Source organism: Epinephelus lanceolatus, chromosome 18 (assembly GCF_041903045.1).
Source record: "Epinephelus lanceolatus isolate andai-2023 chromosome 18, ASM4190304v1, whole genome shotgun sequence".
Taxonomy (NCBI): domain Eukaryota; kingdom Metazoa; phylum Chordata; class Actinopteri; order Perciformes; family Serranidae; genus Epinephelus; species Epinephelus lanceolatus.
Window position 1 is genome coordinate 30,884,978 of NC_135751.1, and position 17,578 is coordinate 30,902,555.

General features: G+C 38.4%; 2 protein-coding genes across 3 annotated transcripts; one reads left to right on the plus strand and one right to left on the minus strand.

Annotated features, from left to right (window-relative positions):
• Positions 1-1,186: 1,186 nt before the first annotated feature.
• On the plus strand, positions 1,187-8,145 carry cabp5b (calcium binding protein 5b). The gene is made up of 6 exons (XM_033644434.2): positions 1,187-1,351; positions 2,535-2,565; positions 2,673-2,816; positions 4,348-4,457; positions 4,624-4,771; positions 5,992-8,145. The coding sequence occupies exons 1-6, from the start codon at positions 1,301-1,303 to the stop codon at positions 6,018-6,020; spliced, it is 513 nt and encodes a 170-aa protein (XP_033500325.1). The 5' UTR covers positions 1,187-1,300; the 3' UTR covers positions 6,021-8,145.
• Positions 8,146-10,672: 2,527 nt separating this feature from the next.
• asphd1 (aspartate beta-hydroxylase domain containing 1) lies at positions 10,673-17,568 on the minus strand. Of its 2 annotated transcripts, none has more exons than XM_033644432.2 (6): positions 17,442-17,568; positions 14,481-14,959; positions 14,061-14,267; positions 12,502-12,709; positions 12,075-12,188; positions 10,673-11,836 (listed from the first exon to the last, which is right to left on the minus strand). In XM_033644432.2, exons 2-6 carry the CDS (start codon positions 14,931-14,933, stop codon positions 11,727-11,729), a joined length of 1,092 nt encoding a protein of 363 aa, XP_033500323.1. In that variant the 5' UTR covers positions 14,934-14,959; positions 17,442-17,568; the 3' UTR covers positions 10,673-11,726. The 2 variants fall into 2 exon arrangements, with proteins under 2 accessions (XP_033500323.1, XP_033500324.1); XM_033644433.2 differs by having other exon boundaries at positions 17,404-17,530.
• Positions 17,569-17,578: the final 10 nt, after the last annotated feature.

Here is a 17,578-nt window from a genome sequence, read left to right on the forward strand (position 1 = left end):
ATTAATTAAATGAATCATGCTACCGTGTCACACATGAGATTCTTTGCATGGACAAAGCCTATCCTGCACTTCAGTCTCTGAATATATACCAAGCATAATGATGATATAACCGAGCGAAATGCCACTTTCATTAACAAATCTATTACCAAAGCGGTCTATAGGTCTATAAAACAGGATCAATGCAGTTATGTAAAAAGATATGATAAGTAGTTTCATAGTATTATCTGGCACCCTGCTCATGATGTCATATAATACTGATCCTATTTCTATAGAGTGCATACAGATAAATAAGTTGTGTGATTAAATTGCTCATGTGCTCATTTATTTCATTCATGGGCCTCTCATGCAACCCATCAAACAATGCAGCTCCAGATGTGATCGTTGCGTGTAGATTGAGAATATCTTCTTAAATTGCACAGAACCTTTAATTTTACCAGTACATATTGTGGTTATGTAACAGGCTGATGATACCTGTTTTAAAATGCAAAGATAGTGTACAAGTACTCTAAGCACTGCATTCATTTATTTATAATAAGATAATTTGTATGCTGAGATTTATAAGCACTGCAAAAATCAATTGCATCTATATCAACATAAAATCTACTTAATTCAATTTCATGACAACTTCTGGGTACAACGGTTTTATTTTTTTTTTCTCAGACAATTAAAGAAATTACAAATGCATATTTGTAGTGGCATATGATTCACAATCCTTTTGATACTAGATTTGCTCCCTCCTCACTTTCCCATCTGTTGTATCCTGTTTTATGTCATTTCGTGATAACGGATAGAAAGCTTCAGACAATCATTTGCTCAACTAGCACCACATGAAAGCATGGAAGGAGTCAACAAACTGCGAACAATAAGCAAATACAGATATGTCTTATCCATGTTTTTTCTCCAAACAAATAAGGATTTAAATCCAAAGATGGGGTGACATAGATTTTTTTTTTTATCATTAGCAAACAGTGTCAAATACAAAAAAATCTTGTTTATGACATTTAGATTGCATTTAATTCTTTCTTTTTTAAAAAAAAAAAAGCTTTTAAAAACAACCGTAGTGTCTGACTTAGTGTATGAAATTGTGTATATGCACAGCATTAAGCCTATCTTTCTTTTCTAGACCAAAGCTGCAGAGATAATCCATATGAGACATCATCCCTCTTCTCCCGCATACGCAGCTCACTGCTGATCACAGTTTACACGCAGACACATGCTCACACAGAAGAGAGACACTGAATGATACAGGCCAGCAACATATATATTTTTAACAGGAATTCACAAATACAAGGCTGTCATCATGAGTATTAAACAAGCTTGCATCTTTCTCAGGGGAGGAACAAGGAGACCTGTAAGTCAAAATGGTTTCTTGGTTTTATTGTACTGTTTATGACTGAGTGGTAGTTTCATGCTATTACTATATACCTATCTTTTACTAAAGAGTTTTCTAAATCTCAAAGAAATTAAGTGTATATGATTGTCTTTTTCATTGGTCAACCAAGGATGTAAGTCTTACTATCATATGTTGATTATTTATCAAATAACTATGGTATTGCTATTGCTATGATGGTTATTCATATATGGCGTTATTTTAGGTCAATGGTAAAAGCTGCTTAAAGGAATTTAAGTGTGGAGGAGACATAGGTGGGCAAACTTTTTAGCTGGTGCATTAAGCGGATGCATTGGCACGCAGTTTCTGTGCTTTGTCCCTAATTGTCATAACATACATTTATACAAAACCGTAATATTTTATGTAAAAAACTGAATCATAGCTACACAGGTTGCATTCTGCACTCCTCACATACATTCATGTTTTTTTCTTTTTACCAGTCATTGAACTTTATAGGCAACCTGTGCTGATGTTGTGATCCCAAAATTAATATACTCTACATATGATCTGGGATCAATCAAACAAGATCCTGTTAGATTATTATTACCAAGAAATAATGTTCCCCAGTCCAAATGCATTTGAAATACAAGTTCAAATTAATTTATTTCAGAACAGAATAAAAGTATAGAAGTGTTATATACTTCAATGAAATACTGTTAACTTCATATGGACAACTATATTGAAGCCTTATGCAAAATAATAAATGACATATTATACAATTAAAATGATGAATGTTCATCAGAGAACATAATGTGGATGGCGCTGGTGCATATCATGATGTCATTAAGAGCACTTTTATGTGACATATTAAACAAAGGTACGACATACATGAATGTGTACTTTAAATGTGTGATCTAATGGTAAAAACATAGTCCCCACATATAATGAGTGACAGTTACTCACACCTTTCTTAAATTAATGTTTTGTCCTAAAAATAGTCTAGAACGCTCATATTTTGGATAAATAAATGGGTATTTCAAATGTATGTGGACACATCAACAATTTCAAGTGTTTCATAGATATAAAATAAGGGTTACTGTGGATACATCAGTAGTGATACATTTTGTGGAAAAGTGTATAAAAGGGTGTATAAAACATACTAACAGAATTTCCTATTTTTATCTGTGCCTTTATTCTTTCGCAGACGAGAGCTCTTACAAATGATGAGATTGACGGTAACTGCTGCTTTGTGTGTTCAAATATACTGTTACATAATGATTTTTTATCTTTAAGTTTCTGTCAAGGTATGCCATCTCAATTTATTTGTCTGTATGCTCTCTAGAGTTGCGTGAAGCTTTTGTTGAGTTTGATAAAGACAAAGATGGTTTCATAACCTGTAAGGACCTGGGGAACCTGATGAGGACCATGGGTTACATGCCCACTGAAATGGAGCTCATAGAACTGAGTCAGAACATCAACATGAACTGTGAGTAATGTTCTCTAATTTATGAGGTAAAAGCAAAAATAAATGTCAAATGTCAAACTCCATTAATGTTTTATTACTGCCAATCGGCTGATGAAAATATAATCTGTTAATTTATTTTGGATATCTTACGGAGACCCTAAAGTCCCAAAAGGTGATATTATTGGTCTGGTTAGTTAACTTGTGGAAACAAGTGAGCCTCTCATTTTGTGTACACAATATAATAACTTAATCCCACACTAATAATACCTTGCTCCCACAAGGTAAGAACATGTTCCCACAATATAATTACTTGTTCCCATGAGATGATAATTTGTTCCCACAATATAATAACTTAATCTCACAGGACAGGAACTTGCTCCCACTGGATAAGAACATGTTACCACAAGATAATTACTTGTTCCCACGATATAATAACTTAATCCTACACTGATAATACCTTGCTCCCACAAGATAATAACTTGTTCCCATGAGATAAAAATTTGTTCCCACAAGATAATTACAGTAACTTGTGCACACATGATAAGAACTTGGTCCCACAATATAAGAAGAAAGATGTTCCTATGAGATAACTTGTTTCTATAAGATAACTTGTTCCCACAATATAATAACTTGTTCCCATGACATAATAACTTTTTCCCACAATATAATAACTTAATTCCACACTGATAATATCTTGCTCCCACAAGATAAGAACTTGTTCCCATGAGATGATTTGTTCCCACAATATGATAACTTAATCCCGCAAGATAATTTACTTATGCACACAAGATAAGAACTTGTTCTCACAGATGTTCCTATGAAATAACTTGTTTCTATAAGATAACTTGTTCCCACAATATAATAACTTAATCCCATGAGATAATAACTTGTTCCCACAGTTTTATCTCTCTTGTTGGTTTTCAAATGTGTGCTTTTTTAAAAATTTTTGCTGAACGTGTTTAAAAAACTAATGCAAAACATACTAAAAATATTTTCAGGAAATGTGTCTTTCACGCTCTCCTTCACAATGGTCTCTTGAGACACAGAGCACATTTGCATTTTTCTATTTCTAAAGAAGCCAGCAAAGTGTTGGTGGGAACAATTAAATATATCGTCTGCTGGTTTATCATATGTCAGTGGCTCACATAAATGGTATGGAAGAGCACAGATATTATCTTAGATATACTACCATATATTTTTACAATCCATCGGACAGTTGAATGCAAACCATCCTCTTCACATTTATAAAGTGTTTACCTCCACTGAGATTTTGAGTTAAGTCAATAATTTAAAACCAGGAAGATAAACGACCAGAGGAAGTGGCATAAGTGCTTGTCTCGAAATTGTTTTCCACAATGACAAGCACAGCAGAGTGAAATGTAATGTATGAAATAGAGCAACACTAATTGCCAAAGATAAATCTCTCCAACAGCAGGCTAAAAGCTAGACAAGTACTTTTTTCACAATGGTGTTAGAGGACTCAAACATAGCTTAAGCTGTGTTCTCTGTGTACTGCCTCCTAACTTTAGTTACATCATTTGTCTCATCACAGTGGGGGGACGGGTGGACTTTGACGATTTCGTGGAACTAATGACCCCCAAGCTTTTGGCTGAAACTGCAGGGATGATTGGGCTGAAGGAACTTAAAGATGCATTTCGAGAGGTGAGCCCAACATACCTACTTTGTCTTTTTGGTCTTTGGCACCCCGTGGTGGATATTAAATGAACATACTGTAAAAACAGATATCTGGCATGTCGTGATTGCAATATGAGTCAGAAATGCCCTAGAGTTTTGCAATGTTTTGCTTTCCTCTTCCACTTTAATACAGTTTGATATTGATGGAGATGGCTCTATTACATCTGATGAGCTGAGACATGCCATGATAAAGTTACTAGGAGAACAGACCAGCAGAAATGAAATCGAAGCAGTGGTCAGAGAAGCTGACAACAATGGAGATGGGACAGTTGACTTTGAGGGTGAGATACATGTACACACATGCACACACAAATATTAAGTCTTTTTCTGTAGCCTTATATTAACCTCCGCTGTCTAGATGTTGAGCTGGTTGAGTTGTTCTGTGAAACACAGCAGATGAAGTAACTCAAATTGAATCAACAATCTTTGATTCAAATAGATAGCCTCAATTTTAAAAGTGTTGTTAATGGTTCTGTTATGGCAATAACATAGCAGCAAACCACTATTTGTTCTGTACATATATGGTGGAGTGATGGCATCTTGAGCAGAGAGTCATGCTCCCTCTGTGTATTGCAGTCTTAGCTTCTCTGTGGTTTGTTGTGGTAGCACTAGAGGCGGGGCCCCTTTCACTCCTATTAAGGTTGCTCAGTGGCGCAGGAAGCCAAAAAAGTTTAACTGCCTCATTTAAAAAAAATCTGGATGATCAGCACTGCTTCCACACCATGTGACCCATAGAGCAGGTGCACTAGAGTCTTCCATTGGCTGAGGAAGCTACTTCCAGTTCTCTAACTTGAGAATAAAATGATACGAATGTGTGGCTTTTCTTGACTTTCCAAATGTTTTTGGACCAAATGGATCAAATCCCAATAGTGAAATATATCGTTTTGCAGAGGTGGTGATGGTCAAAAACATTTATCCGCTGATTTACAAGCGTCTCCTTGGCCATGTAAGTCAATACCAAAAAGTCTTTTGGGCCACAGGGCATCATGTGACGGTGTAAATACACTGTTTGGCCACCACAAAAATTGGCTTCAAAGTCTGGCACACTTCTCGGGGGCCTGTGCTAGGCACCAATTCAGCCACCTTCATGTTGAGAAACATGTCCAAACAATTCAGAGGCTCTGAATTTTGCATAAAGCCCTTTTAAATAACTACATCAGAAAACATCTGAAAAAGTATTAGAGCTCTGGTATTATTTTGGTCACTGGCACACTCACAGGTGTATGAGCCAAGATTCATGTTATCAGTTTCATTTATCAGCTTTTGCTGCCATGACAACTCACAATGTAACAATGTCTGCAAAAAAATTTACTGTTAAAATAATTTGTTAAATCAAATTTCATTTAAATGTTGGTCACACATAAAGTAATCTCATTCTGTGTCTTTTTATGTGTCAGCTAGTTACTTTAGTTATCATTTACACTCAGTGCCAAAGCAAAAAGTTTTCGATAAATCTACCAAAGAATTTGGCTAACCAATACTTTGTCTATTCTCTTTACAGAGTTTGTGAAAATGATGTCGCAGAAATGAAGACAACAGAATGAATGGATGACTGTGAAAGGAGAGGATGCATTTTTTATTAAATTTTATGTTGATGATAGCCTAATTCTTACGAGTAATTGTATTCTATTTTTTAGATGATAAAACTTTAGGGCCAGTGTCCACACAGCGTTTTTCTTTGGCAGAAAAGCGGTGGCATGGGGGGAGACTTCATCACAGCATTTCATGAAAAAAGGGCTTCCAGTGTCTTCAGTGTCCACATTCAGTGGATCTGCTCCAACAAATGAGCTTTTCTGTCTCTATTATGATGTCATATGGCTCGGATAAAGTCCTACCCTATATGATTGGTTGCCTGAAAGAGGCAATGGCGCTTCTCAAAAAGTTCAGAGCTGTAAAAAATACAGCTTTTCTGGAGGCAACACACACTCTCTCCTCAGTGGGAACAACTCAGAAAGAAAAAAAAACGCCATGTGGACACACAGCCCGAGATAGCCACACCCTATAGTTTAGGGATATGTTAGCTCAGCAATTTGAAAAGTTCGTTGTCACCTAGTTTGCCCTGAATCCTGCAGAGCTGTCAAACAGAGCAGCAGGTGCGAACATCATTATCAGCTGTTTAAAAATGGAAGAACCAATACATATGTGAAATTAGAGGTGTCTGCCATGTCCAGCTAAACAAGTCAGCAGAGGCAAAAGTACAGTGAGCAAGTTTCTGTGTTGGGGAGATGCTGTGGGTGAGCTGTGCCGTGGGCTGGTCTTGGGAACTAAACTAAAATCAAATGGTGAAATAATATATTTTACAGTTTTTGTTACTCAAAGGCAGCTTTCGTGAAATTAGTTGGCATTGCTGTGTCTCAGCTACAGTTACAACTCCGTTGTTGACATCTACACTGTCTACAAGTTGTAAACTCATAAATACAATAATTGCAGTGTTACATGAATGCAGCATTAGCCCACAGGAGTCAGTAAAATAACAAGACTCTGCAAGGACAAAACTCTCATGAACAGTCTGCTTCTGTCACCCCCACCTTTTCTCTATAGGTTACATTTGGGCAAACCCCACCCACTCTTATTCACATTAAAAGGGGTATAATATGGAGGATGAGCCCATAGCATTTTATGATACCTAGTAGATAATGGTGTGTGGGTGGCATGGAAGGGGATGAGCTATGTGCATGCTTCTTCCCAATGACTCCTAAGGCTTTATTAGTTGTGGACAATGACAACAGCTCTTTAATGCAGCTCCTTGCCTGCTGTAGGGAGTGTCTGCAGTGAATTTAATCTGATCCAGAGGACATTATCAGTCAGCTGAGAGTGTTCAGCACTGACCTCCTAAAAGTAATGATTGACTCTGCCTTTAATGTGGCTGCAGCCTCGACCCGGGCATAAAACCATCTGTCCCTCCGGTGACACCTGGAGAACATGATCTCAGCAGGACCAACTGTCCTCTACTGCCACTTCTTCACCTCCCATGCTTCTGCCTCACCAGGGCATAAAGGCAGCCCACCATCTGTCTGAAGTTTCTTTTATAAGGGTATCAGTGATGGAATGTAGAAAAGTACACTTACTCAAGTACTGTACATAAGTATAATTTTGAGGTACTTATACTTTACTTAAGTATTTGCATTTTTATGCTACTTGATTCCTTGACTCCACAACATTCTGAAAGCCCACATAGAACTTTTACTCCACTACATTTGTTAGACAATACTAGTTACTTGTTACCCTGTAGATTCAGATTATTCACACAGAAAATAAATTAACATACAAATGCCAGAGTGTTAAATTAAGCCCAGCAGTTTGTTAAGTTAAGCCCAGCAGTCTGGTCAGTTGGAAATGATCCCCACATTTACTAGTGGCAACATTAGTGCTGCTTACACATCAGTGCATTACTAATTGTAATCCAGTTATCCATAATATATATAATTATCTAAAATTGGCTGCATGGAGTGCTATTTGCCAATACTAAAATATTTATTGCTACTTTTACTTAAGTAAAAGATCTGAGTAGTACTTCCATCACTGAATGGTATTCACAAATGTGTTTTGTTAAAGTGTACCTCTGAGTGCGACTTTTTGCATACAAGTATACCTTTATCTTAAAGACAAATTGGACATTTTGTGAAAATTAAATAAAAATGCAAGGCATTTCTCAGATGTTTGTGATTTGTCCTTTTTTTCTTTGCAAATTTCCCCTGTTGCAGCAGGGCTGACACACAGGTCTGATGAGAAAGTGTTCCATTGTGAGACATAGTGATCAGCAGCCCAGTCGCCAGAAGGCAATGTTGGCTTTGTGCGGTTAGGCAGATATGTTACATTTGCATGTTGCATGTATATCATAATAACATTTCTAAAGTGACATAGTATATGAGCTGCTTTGTCATAGGGAGGTGGAAATGATGGTGGATGGCATGTCACCCACCTGCCAAGCTGTTGCAGACGTTTGCTCGAGACCAATAAATAACAAAACCAGTTGTATTTTAGTGAGTCTTTGCTGTATTTCCAGTGGCTTTTTAGGCACAAAACATGGGTGTTTTGTAGCAACCTGTCACTGTGTTTCCAGCTGGGACAGTGGCACGAAAAGCAGTTGTTTTTTACAGCGACAATGCTGCGTTTCCAATGGGGATTATGCGCCCAAAACCAGGTCATTTAAACCAAAATGTGATCTTTTCCAAAATCTAAACCACATGTTAACCACAGCAATGTTGAAACATAAAGTGTTAACAAATCTGCCACACAATAACATGCAAATGTAACGTATCCCTGGTTTTCAGAAATGAACATTGCCAACATTTGTTATGGCAATTGGGTTTTCAAGTGTATCACTAGTTTTCAGTTACAAACATTTTTACATTTTTGTTATTGAACTACAGTATGTAAATGTTAGGTAATTTATCAGAATGTTAGATTACAAATGTGATTAACTAATGCTGACTAGTACCAACATACTGTATATTCCCAAATGCCTGTCTTTTACAGACACCGTGGAGTTCCCTGATCTCATGTCAAAGAATGTGTGTTTATGATAAATATATTCTCAGTAATAAGGCTTTGACAAATAGAAAATATGCTTTTGAAAATTGCATGCTGAGTCATTTCAGTCATCTGTCAGTCTCTTTATCTATCCAACGCTTCGTTTCAGAGTAAAATACTGGACACCTTTCCAGATTGGAAGGCTTTTCAGTTTGTTTTGATTATCCCTAATGATCATATCTAGCACCTCGGTCAAGCCAAAATTTGATCAACAGTTTGGTCAAGTCTGCTGTGTGGGCTTCAATGGCACGATCACACTGACTAAGAGCGTGTGTCTGTAAAGAACGTTCCAAATAAAACTTCATAATCAATGTGTGTCTGGAGACTTAATGTGAGTAATGTTAGTACGATTGTGGAGTACTGATCTGCTCTTTCATGGAATGTATCATACAATATTCAATGCCGTACAATACAAGCAAGCAGATTCATGCACATTTCAACAAGTGAGACTGAAAGTATTTCTAAATGGCAGGTTGCCAAAGATAATAATAATAATAACAATAATAATAATAATAATAACAGATTTATTTTCTGACCACTTTGTTCATTTTGCTTCTTTCACTGAAAATAATCCCTCTAAAGTTGCTAATGCTGTTGCATAACAAAAGGCCAGCATGAACATTGTTGAGTGTGACAACAGTTATTTTTGTCTGTTAAATAAATGTCCTGGTCATAATCTTTTAAGGCTGTGACCTTATGTCAAGATTGTCAGTGAAGAACACTGATGTGTGTTATAGAATCACAATTGCTGGTAAAGAAATGGCAGACACCTCTGGTTGCTTTATGGACCTACGTGGTGCATGATAATGCAGATTTAAAGAAATTTAAAACATGGTGTTACAGATTTGCATATGCCAATGCTGGCATGAAAACATCGCAGTGAGCCTCACCTTGTAATGATCTGGTGGATGGCTTAGCAAAATTATGATGAGAGTTTGATTATAAGACCGTCATCCCTTCATACTGACCTTTGACAGCAAGACTCAATATTTGAGTCGTTATATTATTTGCTTGTGAATTTGACAATGATGTTTAGCTTTCTATCAAATCTCTCACAGCTCATAGAATAAATGCCCATTGTTGGGTGAGTCACACACCATAAAAACAACATACATACCACTACATATAAACAATCTCAGAATAATCTGTCTCTCTGGGCTGGATTAGTTCAGCCTCTGTAATCCTCATCATGGTACCCTCAGATGAACAGATGGCAGATAAGACAAAATCACCTCTAATTCTCATCTGCTGACTGAAAAAAGTAACCAAAAAAAAGATATAGGAGCTTAATGAATCAAGAGTGTTTTAAAAAATACTATTCTAATGTGTTTGAATTAAAAGACATATTCACTAGACTCAATGTATTTCCCCAAACAGTAATACTGGCCATTTTGGAGTTTCTTAGATAATAAATACATCTGCAATATTATTTAGAAACACAAAAGTTACTCAGTGGATATTTTTTCTTTAATAAATGTAATATATTTTTATACTAATTATTAGATTAAGATCTGTTCTCCTGCACAAGTATATGGTATAGTTTCAAAGACCAAACAAAACAATTAGCTCTGATCCATGCATACTGTATCAACAAAAGTGTGCATTCACATGTACTCAGTTAAACTATGCACTCAATATAACACAGTCAATACTGATTCATTGGTTATTTATTTGTTATTTGGATTCAAAGAAAAATACATTTGACCAAGAACCTGATATATGCATGTCACACAATATGTAAACCACTAACATACCATCAACTATATTAATAAACAAAGAAAAATATATTAATATATTTATACATAGAAACATACAAGCATCTGTAGAGGTAATACGGAGAGAAATAATAACCACAGTATGCAAAGTAGGATTTAGGAGCATCTATTTGCAGACATGGTGTATAATATCATATATTATACTATATTAGTTTATCATCAACTGAAAAAAAGCAGATCCTCTGCAGTGGCCCAGAATGGCCATGTCAAAAACTAGCTTAAGATAAGGCCATTTGCATTTTCACATTTTCATGTTGGCCAGCATACTGTAGTCCCCCCCCCCCCCCACACACACACAGGAGAAGTTTCAGTTCTGCAACCTCACCACTAGATGCCACTAAATCCTACACACTAGACCTTTAATATATGTTTGGCAATAATTTTGTAGAACAAAAATAAATTGTAATTTACATTTATACGATTATCAGGTTTTCACAGTTTTTTGGTTGAGCCATAGGTAATCTACCTACATTTCAAAATGAAGCATCCCAGGCTGACTCATGCACTCGTGCATATGCATGAGCAGCTGAAAAGCGAGGTCCAGTAAACAGGACAAATAGGTTTTGCATGCAAATAGCATTCACGAGCATAGTATATGATGTCAAGATTAGATTTACAATAGTTAACACCTGATCTGCTCTTCTTAGGTTAGATTTCATTCTGCTTTCAAGTGATGTCTGCTTGTATTCAAATTGACTAACATTTAGCATTTTCTGACATCATCCATAATAATGCACTCCTGTGGCACTTCCTGGTGTAGACCATACATCAGACATCACTTGAAAGCGTGGCTAATGGCTTGTGTAATTCTTAGGGCAGATTCACACAGTGATTCATCGACTGGAATGAGATGTATGACCCACAACAAACACGGCTAAGGTAAGGCACCCCTGCATGTTGTGTATTGGTAATATTGGCAGGTGCAAAGTCAGAGGTCAGGGCTGAACATGAAGTCCAAAGCTTGTCTCTCTGCTGCAGCCACATTTGGATGCCAGAGGTCCACACTCAAAATGACTCTGGGTCCAGCATCTGGAGGCCCTTTAGAAATAGACACAGATGCAAGATGAAGTAAAAATGTTGCAGAAATTTAGGGCTAAACTCATTAAATGGAGCAAAGAAACCCCAAAACTTGCTGCTTGTTTTGTACATAGAGCTTGTGTATTGCATTCCATTTTTATTTTTGTTCATGCACTAAATAATGAAAATACAATCAAGAGTAAAAATTAGAGTAAAATGAATGTCACATGTTCTTTGAAATTGTACTTGATTCACTGACCCTTGTGGGAGACAGTGTGGAGGAACGAGTCATCAACCAGGAGGCAGTGTCCTTCTGACCAGCACTGAGGCTCCCCTCCCACCACCAGCTCACATAGGGGTGGAGTCTGCAGACCTACAAAAGTGATGTCTGTTTTTAAAGTTTGAAAACGAAATATGGTTTCCCTCAGCTAAGAAGGCCATGCACTCCAGCCCTGGCTGTGTTTAAAACTGAGAGGATTATAGCCAGACGGATAACAGTACAAAATAGGCTAAGGAGGAAATGAACCCCGACCCACAAAGTACAACATAATGCAATGGTTTAGTATTTTATCAGGTCATTTATCTTTCTCTCCTTTTTTTAGTGTTGTCAGTGAAAGATTTTTCAGATTTGTCGAAGATGCAGATAAATGCAGATAAACCATGATGAGTGCATTTCTTTCACTCACCAAGATGACAACGTAGGCGTGTATTCGTGGGTCCGTATGAGCTCCCCAGTGTAGCTCCGGGCACCAACAGCCAAAATCCAGCAGATCCCAATGAGTTGCTGCTTATGAACGTACGTAGAGAGAGAAGTGTCCGATAGGTGCGGGGACAGGAGCGACAGTTTCCTGCCACAGAGACACCTGCACTGTACAAAGGAAACACTGCCTGGCCCTGAAAGAGACAATGACCTGCAATAAACACATGACCCCAGTGAGACACATACACTCACCAACCACTTTATTAGGTACACCTTGCTAGTACCAGGTTGGACCCCTTTTGCCGTCAGAACTGCCTTAATTCTTGGTGTCATAGATTCAACAAGGTGCTGGAAACATCCCTCAGAGATTTTGGCCCATATTGACATGATGACATCACACAGTTGCTGCAGATTTGTTGGCTGCACATCCATGATGAGAATTCCAAAGGTGCTTTATTGGATTGAAATCTGGTGACTATGGAGACCATTGGAGTACAGTGACATCATTGTCATGCATTATCCTGCTGGAAGTACCCAGTACACTTTAGTCGTAAAGGGATGGACAGGGTCAGCAACAATACTCAGGCAGGCTGTGGCACTGAAACGAAGCCCATCTGCTTCAAGGTTCGACGTGTTGTTCATTCAGAGATGATCTTCTGCATACCTTGATTGTAATGAGTGATTATTTGAGTTACTGTTGCCTTTCTGTCATCTTGAACCAATCTGGCTATTCTCCTGTGACCTCCGGCATCAACAAGGTATTTTCGCCCTGAGAACTGCCACTTACTTGATATTTGACCCTTCTCTGAAAACCCTAGAGACAGTTGTGTGTGAAAATCCCACTAGATCAGCAGTTTCTGAAATACTCAGACCAGCCTGTCTAACACCAACAACCTTGCCTCGTCGTCTTGACCATGTCCACATGCCTAAATGCATTGAGTTGGTGCCACGTGATTGACTGATTAGCTATTTGCGTTAACAAGCAGTTGAACAGGTGTACCTAATAAAGTGGCCAGTGAGTGTTCATCAGAATTAAACAGGATAAATCAATTCATATTACTCTTACATATGGTTCAGGTCAAATTTGGCTCAGTGACCCAAAATGCACAAAAATAGAAATTTATGAATGAAAATTATTTGACCCGTATCTAATTAAATGGAGTCTGTATGGGTTACATCTAAAAAAAATAGAGGTTTTAGGGAATCTTGAAACTGTATATGTCTGTGTAATTTCTTTTTATGGGACAGTAGTGACAGAGTTCAAAGGGGACGCAGACATTGCCACGAGAACTGCATGTGTTCCCACCACATTTGCCCATATTTTCCACATTTGGAAATCTCGAAAAAGTGAAAGATTAAAACAGCAAAGGCATTATGATAGTGCACATAATGAACAGAGGTCATAGGGTGACTTAACACTGTTGCAAGATCTACACCTGCAAGCACAAGCACCTGTAACATTACAAGATAACCTGGGGTTGGAGGGGTTCGTAAGACTATAAAGGTATCTGAACAAGACATTTCAGCAACTAAAGGACTGCATACCTTTGGTCCCAGACAGGTCCAGCCTAGTTTGGAGTCGATACCCCTCTGGTATACAGTCTTGAACTCAGCCAAAATTACAGAGTAGTTGGCTTCCAACACTTCAATGTCATGTCGATGAGCATCTCGTGGGAAGAAAGGAACACTTGGGACATCTGGTAAGAAGAATAGATGAGGCTTCTGTATAGCAGAGTGATCATTCAGTCTGACCTAAAGTGAGAACAATGAGAAATCAATTACTCATTCTTGATGATGTTTCTTTCCTCTGCTGTTTACCCTTGACGTGTATGGATTATTCTTTTACACATGATTATGTACATGCTATGAAAACAAACCTCTGGATCCACAATCCGCAATGGATTTTGGAGTGATAAATGTGATAAACAAGTACTAGCTTATGGCCTGCATGGAATAGACTTGTACCTGCTCACGGAGGCCTTTATGAATGCGGCCCATGCCCACCCAACTGTAGCGCTTGGCATACTCTTGCAGTGCTGCGTAGAGTTTCTTGGCTTCTGCAGATGCCTGGGCTGGGAACAAGGCATGACTCAGCACTGGGGTGAGGTAGCCCTGTCCCTGTTCCTCATCCTCCTCTGTTTCCATGGAAATAAAGGGAGTAATTTGATCACTTCTCGACAGCTTGGACCGTGCATTACACTTTGTTCCAGCACAGCTACCACCACGGGACATCATGGACCGCCTTGAGCCTGACTTGAGCTTTCCAGCGTGTGCGTGGCCTGGGATTGGCAGGTCGGAGCCCATCCGATAACAGTGCCACAGAAAGAGTAGCAGAAGAGTCCACAGAAGGCCACTCAGTGAGTGGACACCCAGCTCAACATATGGAGGCAAGGGCAGTGTGTTCATTGACCAGTGCATCCTTTGATTTGTGAGACACTAAGATACTGAAATAGAAGCAGATTGAGAGATTATGGCAAAGCATATATATGTGTAATATGACAAGTACGAGAAGTACTATAAAATTAAAAAAAATGAAAATAAAGATGTTTTTATTGGCCTAGAACTTATTCCTTAAGTAACCCCAGACTTTCTACACCCCGAACTATGAGTCTTTATGGTGATGCTTTTATTTCTTTTTTAATCTACATAATAAAAACAACAATAATACGATGTTTTCCTACAATCCAAAGATGTTATTTTTGCTTGTCAAAGTCTTACGGATCATCGTATAAAGGGATGAGAGGCCCTGTTTGCCAACAAGCACAGCCTAAAGGGAATGATGGATTGTCCTGGATTCAAACAGCCCTCTCATTCATTTATTTTCTTAATCCCCTTCAGGGTCACAGGGAGCTGAGGCCTATCCCAGCATGCATTTGGAAGAAATTAGTGAAACAGGTTGCCGGTCCATCGTGAAGCCACTGACCCTTTGGTTAAGTTGCCTCTGACACTGACTTCATGGGGTTATGTAAGCCCTGATCTTGGACCTCTCTGAGCAAACTCACTGTGGATGTAGCTTAAGATTTCACTGCAGGCAATATTCTCAAGTCATACCAGGGCTTTCATCCACAGTCATAAAACTAGGCTGTCTTTGCAGTAGAAAGACATAAATTCATTTGAACTTGGTACTACGTGATCAGAGAAAACAGAGGAAAAGGATTTGCTTTTGCTCAAGAGGTAGAAAGCCTACAACAGTGATGTTTTTCTGTGGGCCAACAAGGAAATTAGCATCGCCCTGGTTCCCTCGTCAAAAAACTTATAGGAGTTTTCCATTGGATTTTGGATTATTGTAAAAAAAAATCTGTGTCAAACTTTTATGATACTAACATATTTTGTCTAGCAAGATCATCTCTACAAATGTACAACTTTTCTGATTTTTGAGTTGTAAATGCAATCACCAAGAGTAAAAAGCTGACGTTGGGCTATGAACAAACTACATCACGGTTGCATGACCCATGTCCCTACCACAACAAGGCTGTGAATTCATGTTCAGTGTGATGACGTTCTGTAGTCTCATTTAGCCACTTGTTAGCAAGTGCCTTTTTTAAGACACATAAAACCCTAAAATTAGCAAGAGGGGTATTCACTGATGTATTTTATGTTGTAGAACAAACTTGAAAGCCTCCTAAGCATGTGCTAACCATAGACCTTATTTCAGGCATCTAACCAAAAACTCATTGACTTTGAGATGAGGGAGAGTCATTACTGGAGCACTCTACACTCTTTGTGTCCATGGTGGTGGGAATATGAAAATCAAGTAGTTTACTTGACAAAAATGCAGAAGCACAATCTGTTCTTTGCCCAACAGCCCTACAGGTAGCTAAAATTTGGGCTGAGAGATAAGCAGAGAGATCTGGGCACTACCCACTTTGTTATAATACAAAGCTGGTTAAAAATCAGCAAAGTATCCTTTTTATTCAAATTAAATTGGGTTTTCCTTTGCAACAGTCGGGTCTATAAAGTAAACAGACAACAGTTAACTTATGACAAGTCAGTCCTGTTGCCACTTTAACTTTCCAACAGTATTTTCCATCAGCCTCAACTTTTATCTAATAACATTTCATGCATTATAAACAAAGGAGTGGTTATAAACTGTACAGCGCTCTCTTTCCTATTAGTTGCAAAATATGTCTCCCTTCATTTGCTTACAGGTGTTGTTGCTGACATAAATAACGTTGGAACTCACAATAGTGACATTTGGGGGGATTTGTGTAATTTAAGATGAAGGTATTGTTAAAATTCATTTATATAACAAATATTGACATTACATCGGTAGTGAGCGTTGCTATTGTGTATCTATCCAAATGTAAAATGTACTCAAAAATTGCAGAGCACCCATGACATGGACACTTATTTGACCTTGACACCAGTGCAAAGCAGACCAGATGTTGCAGTCGGGCTGTGTGTAAGTCATATTTTCAGAGCATCAGACAGACTTAAGAGTTAGATTTCTTTCCTCTTTTTTTTTTACTGTGAACAAGAAAACATGAGTGCATGCACAATTGTGCGTGCATGCGTGCGCGCGTGTGTTTTAGGTGGGTGGGCTCTTTCCTAATAGGCTTATTCCAACGGATTCGTTCTGTAGTTGCATCAATTACATGCTATGTGATGATACTGCCCACTGGAAACACCTATAGGCTACAGCACGGTTAGCATCATGGAGGTGTTCCATGAATTGTGGACTTGGGTCTCTCTTTTTTGCAGTCGCTTCAGCATTCATTTTGTTTTTGCTCTGCACCAGCCCCCACAGCTCAGCTGGCTCATGTTTAATGTCCGCATTCCATGTTAGCGCAAACATCCACCCATTACAGAAAACCACGGCACAAAATGTTCGCCATGCATACCGTATGGCACATGCAGGCCTTTACATGAGCAAACAAACACGATTTACCCACTGCGTGCCGCATCTCACATCTCATGTCTGATTACCTTGATATACCGTGCAGCAGCGCTGTGTCGGACACACTTCAGCACCGTGCTGGTGGACAGCTCCTCCAGCGCTCACAGACAAAATGTGGGTATCTTCCCGCGCGCCGCTGCAGTTACCGAGTGCGACCGCTAGGGCG

What these genes read in the sequence shown, in the direction of transcription:
- asphd1 (XM_033644432.2), bottom strand. Translation starts at nt 14,933, where the DNA reads ATGCACTGGTCAATGAACACACTGCCCTTGCCTCCATATGTTGAGCTG. An exon ending in GGACCTGTCTGGGACCAAAG is followed by an intron (nt 12,710 to 14,060) that starts GTATGCAGTCCT and finishes TGTCTCTTTCAG; the next exon opens with GGCCAGGCAGTGTTTCCTTT. An exon ending in CCACACTGTCTCCCACAAGG is followed by an intron (nt 11,837 to 12,074) that starts GTCAGTGAATCA and finishes CTATTTCTAAAG; the next exon opens with GGCCTCCAGATGCTGGACCC.
- cabp5b (XM_033644434.2), top strand. Translation starts at nt 1,301, where the DNA reads ATGAGTATTAAACAAGCTTGCATCTTTCTCAGGGGAGGAACAAGGAGA. An exon ending in TCAGAACATCAACATGAACT is followed by an intron (nt 2,817 to 4,347) that starts GTGAGTAATGTT and finishes GTCTCATCACAG; the next exon opens with TGGGGGGACGGGTGGACTTT. An exon ending in TGGGACAGTTGACTTTGAGG is followed by an intron (nt 4,772 to 5,991) that starts GTGAGATACATG and finishes TTCTCTTTACAG; the next exon opens with AGTTTGTGAAAATGATGTCG.